This window comes from Diospyros lotus, chromosome 3, assembly GCF_014633365.1.
Source record: "Diospyros lotus cultivar Yz01 chromosome 3, ASM1463336v1, whole genome shotgun sequence".
In the NCBI taxonomy this organism is placed as follows: Eukaryota; Viridiplantae; Streptophyta; class Magnoliopsida; order Ericales; family Ebenaceae; genus Diospyros; species Diospyros lotus.
In genome coordinates this window covers 24,312,915-24,318,021 of record NC_068340.1, presented here as the reverse complement: position 1 = coordinate 24,318,021, position 5,107 = coordinate 24,312,915, and the positions used below count along the sequence as shown (strand labels likewise).

Below are 5,107 nucleotides of genomic sequence, written 5' to 3'. Positions count from 1 at the left end.
TGTTATCATGATTTCTCTTTCTTCATACTGCTCCTTTGTACTAGAACTTGCTGAGCCTTGTGGCTCACTTGATCTTCTTATGCCATTCCAGGTAAAGGTAAAGCAGTCATTAAGGACGAGTCCAGTGGGACTACAACCCAAGGGTAGTGGTGTACAGAGGCACTCAACTCGGAGATCCTAGTTGCGTTTTGGTGAGGTAGATTGATGAGATTTTAAATTGTTGTTTTACATTAGAGCCTCATATTCGGTTTGTATGGCCTAAGAGCCTAGATGTATCAACATTGGTTTGTAACGAAAGTTATTGATATTCCGCTGCGTGAAAATAGATAAATGTGTGTGTTTATTATGAGGTATTGTTCTATATCATCCTTGTGATGACCTCCTTTCGAATGTCCTATGCTAGCGGGCACATTCGGGAGTGGGCCCTTACAGTTTTGGTATCAGAGCGATTAGGTATAGGAGTGAGGAGAGTCTCTGTACACTTAGGATTGGTGGGTAGAGTAGATGTGTGTTTAGTAGTCTAGTGAGACTAAGTTAAGATGGAGTACTAAAAGGTCTTTTGGTTGTACAGGAAATGAGTGGACGTCGAGGAAGGCCGCCGACACGCGCCCGAGGCAACCGGGCAATTCTTGCTCCAGGTCCTGATCCCATTCCGGAGCCTGCACCTGTACCTAACCCTACACCACCCCCAGCATCGCCTACTCCTACAGATTCAATGGCAGAGTTGCGCCAAGAGGTTAGTGAGTTGAGGGGCACGATGGCTTCCATGTTGAGGCATTTCGAGGAATTCATGGCCCATCAGGGCAGGCCAGGACAGGCGCCGCCGGTAGCAGGGAATGAGCCAGTCTTACAAGAAAATGTTAGTGGTCAGACGTCGAACCCAGTGCAGCAGGAGGTCGAGCTTCAGGGTATGGATGGTAATGCTGGCAGTCAGTTGGTGAGGAATTTCATGGCACTCAGGCCATCGGAATTCAGAGGGGGAAACGACGTTCTGGTTGCAGAAGAGTGGCTGATGGCAATAGAGAAACATCTGCGGACCATAGGATGCACTGATGCACAGAAGGTACAGCTGGCCACATACCTACTTCGGGGAGCAGCTGAGAGGTGGTGGGAGACGGCCAGACTGCCATTCAGGAACAGGGAGCCATCTTGGGCTGAATTTAGGGAGCTCTTCAACGCTAATTATTTTCCCGCCTGGGTTCATAGCCAGAAGACATACGAGTTCATCGAGTTGACCCAGGGCAACATGTCAGTGGCTCAGTATGAGGAGGAGTTCACCTCCCTAGCACGCTTTGCCCCCGAGTTAGTAGACACTGATGAGAAGAAAGCGACCAAGTTCTTGAGAGGGTTGCGAGTGGAGATTCGATTTCAGCAGGCAGGTGCGCAGTTCACTGACTATTCTACACTGGTACATCGGGCATACATCATTGAGAGGGAGAGGAGCGAGCTGAGAGCAGCCCTGACAGCTACTAGGGGGTCAGGCTCAGCCCAGGGACAGGGCAATGACAGGAAGAGAAAGGGTGCACCAGGGCCTTCGAGAGGCACGCCAGACATCCCCCCATGCAAGACATGTGGAAAGAGGCATCGTGACCCATGCCGCTACGACAGAGGGGTGACATGTTACACTTGTGGTCAGGCGGGGCACGTACAGAGGGACTGCCCTCAGGGGTCAGGTAGAGCAGGCAGCCAGGAGGTGACATGTTTTAAATGTGGGCGCAAGGGCCATAAGGCCAACGTTTGTTCAGTGCCACCCCAGCGAGGAGGCCAAAGGCCGGGGTATCAGAGTGATAGATCTGGGCAGAGGCAGTCAGTGCCTAGACTTCAGGGGATGGCACCATCATTGGCACTACCATCAGGACAGAGCACCGCAGATGCTGATAGACCCCACATCCAGGGGCGAGTGTTCGCCTTGACTACAGCTGAAGCAGAGCAAGGGAAGGACACAGTGCAAGGTATCTTATCCTTATATGATATTGATGTTTGTGTTTTATTTGATACGGGATCCACACACTCTTTTGTTGCACCTCAGGTGGTATGTCATATTCCAATTTCCAGTACATTGTTACCATATTATTTGATTGTAACTACTCCGGGAGATACGAAAATGGTGGGTAGTGAGGTGTATAGGGATTGTAAAATCATAGTGCACGATAAGGAGTTTCCGGGGAATTTGGTGGTGCTAGACATAAAAGATTTTGATCTTATTTTGGGCATGGACTGGCTATCCCAACACTATGCTAAGGTTGATTGTCAGCACAAGGTAATTCATTTTGAGTTGCCTCATCAGCCAATTGTTGTGTATAGAGGCATTAAACCAATGAGCTCCACACCCTTGATTTCGGTGATGAAGGCGGAGAAATTAATGCGACATGGTTGCGAGGCATATTTGGCTTTAGTGACGACTGGTAATGAGGACAAGATGGAATTGCCAGATATTCCGGTGGTCTGTGAATTTCCCGATGTATTTCCTGAAGAGTTGCCAGGATTGCCGCCATCGAGGGAGGTTGAGTTCTCTATTGACTTAGTACCAGGTACGCAGCCAGTTTCTAGGGCTCCTTACAGAATGGCTCTAAATGAATTGAAAGAGCTAAAGGTGCAGTTGGAGGAATTGATTGAGAAGGGATTCATCCGCCCGAGTGCCTCATCTTGGGGTGCTCCAGTTTTATTCGTGAGGAAGAAGGATGGATCCATGAGATTATGCATTGACTACCGGCAGTTGAATCAGGTGACGTTAAAGAACAAGTATCCCCTCCCCCGTGTTGATGACTTGTTGGACCAGTTACGTGGAGCATCCGTCTTTTCGAAGATTGACTTGAGGTCTGGATACCATCAGGTGAGGGTCAGAGAAGAAGATGTAAAGAAGATTGCTTTTCGCACTAGGTACGGCCATTACGAGTTTGTGGTCATGCCATTTGGGTTGACTAATGCCCCGGCAGTCTTCATGGATTTGATGAACAGGGTGTTTAGAGAGTATTTGGATAGCTTTGTTATAGTGTTCATTGATGACATACTCATCTACTCGCCGAGTTTGGAGGACCATGAGACCCACCTTAGGCTGGCATTGCAGAGGCTGAGGGAGAGGCAGTTGTATGCCAAGTTCAGTAAGTGTGATTTTTGGCAGCGACAGGTTGGCTTCTTGGGACACGTAGTATCTGGTGAGGGTATTTCAGTAGACCCTGAAAAAGTGAAGGCAGTGATTGAGTGGCCACAACCGACTACAGTGACCGGCATCAGGAGCTTTTTGGGGCTAGCAGGTTACTACAGAAGATTCATTAAGGGTTTCTCTAGGCTTTCATCTCCTATGACAAAGTTGACTCGGAAGGGAGTCAAGTACGAATGGAACGAGGCTTGTGAGCGTAGCTTTGAGGAGTTGAAGAAGAGGCTAACCTCAGCACCGGTATTGGCTATTCCTAGGAGTGGAGAGACATTTTCCATCTTCAGTGATGCGTCACACTCAGGTCTCGGATGTGTATTGATGCAGGATGGACGAGTGAATGCCTATGCCTCGAGACAATTGAAGAAACATGAGGTGAACTACCCTACCCATGACTTGGAGTTAGCGGCAGTAGTGTTTGCTCTCAAGATTTGGAGGCATTACCTTTATGGAGAGAAGGTGGAGATTTATACTGACCATAAAAGTTTAAAGTACCTTTTCTCCCAGAAGGAGTTGAACATGAGGCAACGTAGGTGGATGGAGCTTTTGAAGGACTATGATTGTGAGATCTTGTACCATCCGGGGAAGGCCAACGTGGTGGCCGACGCATTGAGTCGCCGAGGGGCTTATATGGCGGCTATGAAGACCCAGGAATGGATGCTTTTGAGTCAGATGGGGGAGTTATCCATCTCTGGACCCGAAGAGAGACCTACGGGGTATTGTTCGTACCTAAGGGTACAACCTGATGTGATGGAACAGATTAGGGTGCAACAATCACACGATATGAAGTTGGCCCAGATCTTGGCAGATGTGGGGAAGTTTTCCCCAGTGGGTTTCGGTCAAAGGGGCGATGGGATGCTACTATTCCAAGATCGGATTTGTGTACCAGATGATGCGGAGATCAGGAACGAGATTTTGGCAGAGGCTCATAAGTCCCGCTATACGATTCACCCCGACACGACAAAGATGTATCAGAATCTACGGAGACAGTTTTGGTGGAATGGTCTGAAGAGAGATGTGGCAAGATATGTATCCCAGTGTGCAGTGTGCCAGCAGGTTAAGGCAGAACATCAAAAACCAGCAGGTCTCCTACGGTCGTTGCCCATTCCAGAGTGGAAGTGGGATAACATATCCATGGACTTCGTGTCAGGGCTACCAAGGACAACGAAGGGGTGCGATGCTATTTGGGTGATAGTAGACCGTTTGACGAAATCAGCCCATTTCCTACCGATTAAGAAGACTTACCGTTTGAACCACCTTGCGAAGTTATATGTGGAGGAAGTGGTGAGATTACATGGAGTTCCCTCTAGTATCGTGTCGGATCGGGACCCTCGATTTACTTCACACTTTTGGGGAGCGTTGCAAGATGCTTTGGGGACGAAGCTAAAGTTTAGTACCGCGTTCCACCCTCAGACAGATGGACAGTCAGAGAGGACCATCCAGACATTAGAGGACATGTTGAGGGCATGTGTGTTGGATTTCCATGGTAGTTGGGATGATCATCTGCCACTAGTAGAATTCGCTTACAACAACAGTCACCACTCTAGTATTGGTATGCCGCCTTATGAGGCACTTTACGGCAGGCCGTGTAGATCACCCATTTGTTGGGAGGAGATTGGAGACAGAGCATTATTGGGGCCAGAGATTGTTGAGCAGACATCAGAAAAGATTCGGATTATCAGGGCTAGAATGAAGGTCGCACAGGACTGACAAAAGAGCTATGCGGATAAAAGACGTCGAGACTTGGAGTTCTCAGCTGGGGACCACGTATGGCTGAGAGTGATGCCCATAAAGGGCGTACGCAGATTTGGGGTGTCGGGGAAGCTTAGTCCTCGCTATATTGGACCGTTTGAAATCTTGGAACGAGTTGGCCCTTTGGCCTATAGGTTGGCCTTGCCACCACAGTTAGCTGGCGTTCATAATGTCTTCCATGTGTCCATGTTAAGGAAGTAC

The 5,107-nt window shown here is 48.8% G+C and overlaps 1 protein-coding gene across 1 annotated transcript; it reads left to right on the top strand.

The window, feature by feature from the left end:
- Window positions 1–574: 574 nt before the first annotated feature.
- LOC127796893 (uncharacterized) lies at window positions 575–4,881 on the top strand. Its single transcript, XM_052329299.1, has 3 exons — window positions 575–2,636; window positions 2,850–3,767; window positions 4,521–4,881. The coding sequence occupies exons 1-3, from the start codon at window positions 575–577 to the stop codon at window positions 4,862–4,864; spliced, it is 3,324 nt and encodes a 1,107-aa protein (XP_052185259.1). The 3' UTR covers window positions 4,865–4,881.
- The last annotated feature ends 226 nt before the right edge of the window (window positions 4,882–5,107 follow it).

Coding starts and splice junctions, on each gene's coding strand:
- LOC127796893 (XM_052329299.1), top strand. CDS start 575: ATGAGTGGACGTCGAGGAAGGCCGCCGACACGCGCCCGAGGCAACCGG. Junction 2,637..2,849: donor GAAGGGATTCATCCGCCCGA/GTGCCTCATCTT, acceptor GGGTCAGAGAAG/AAGATGTAAAGAAGATTGCT. Junction 3,768..4,520: donor CGTGGTGGCCGACGCATTGA/GTCGCCGAGGGG, acceptor GAGCGTTGCAAG/ATGCTTTGGGGACGAAGCTA.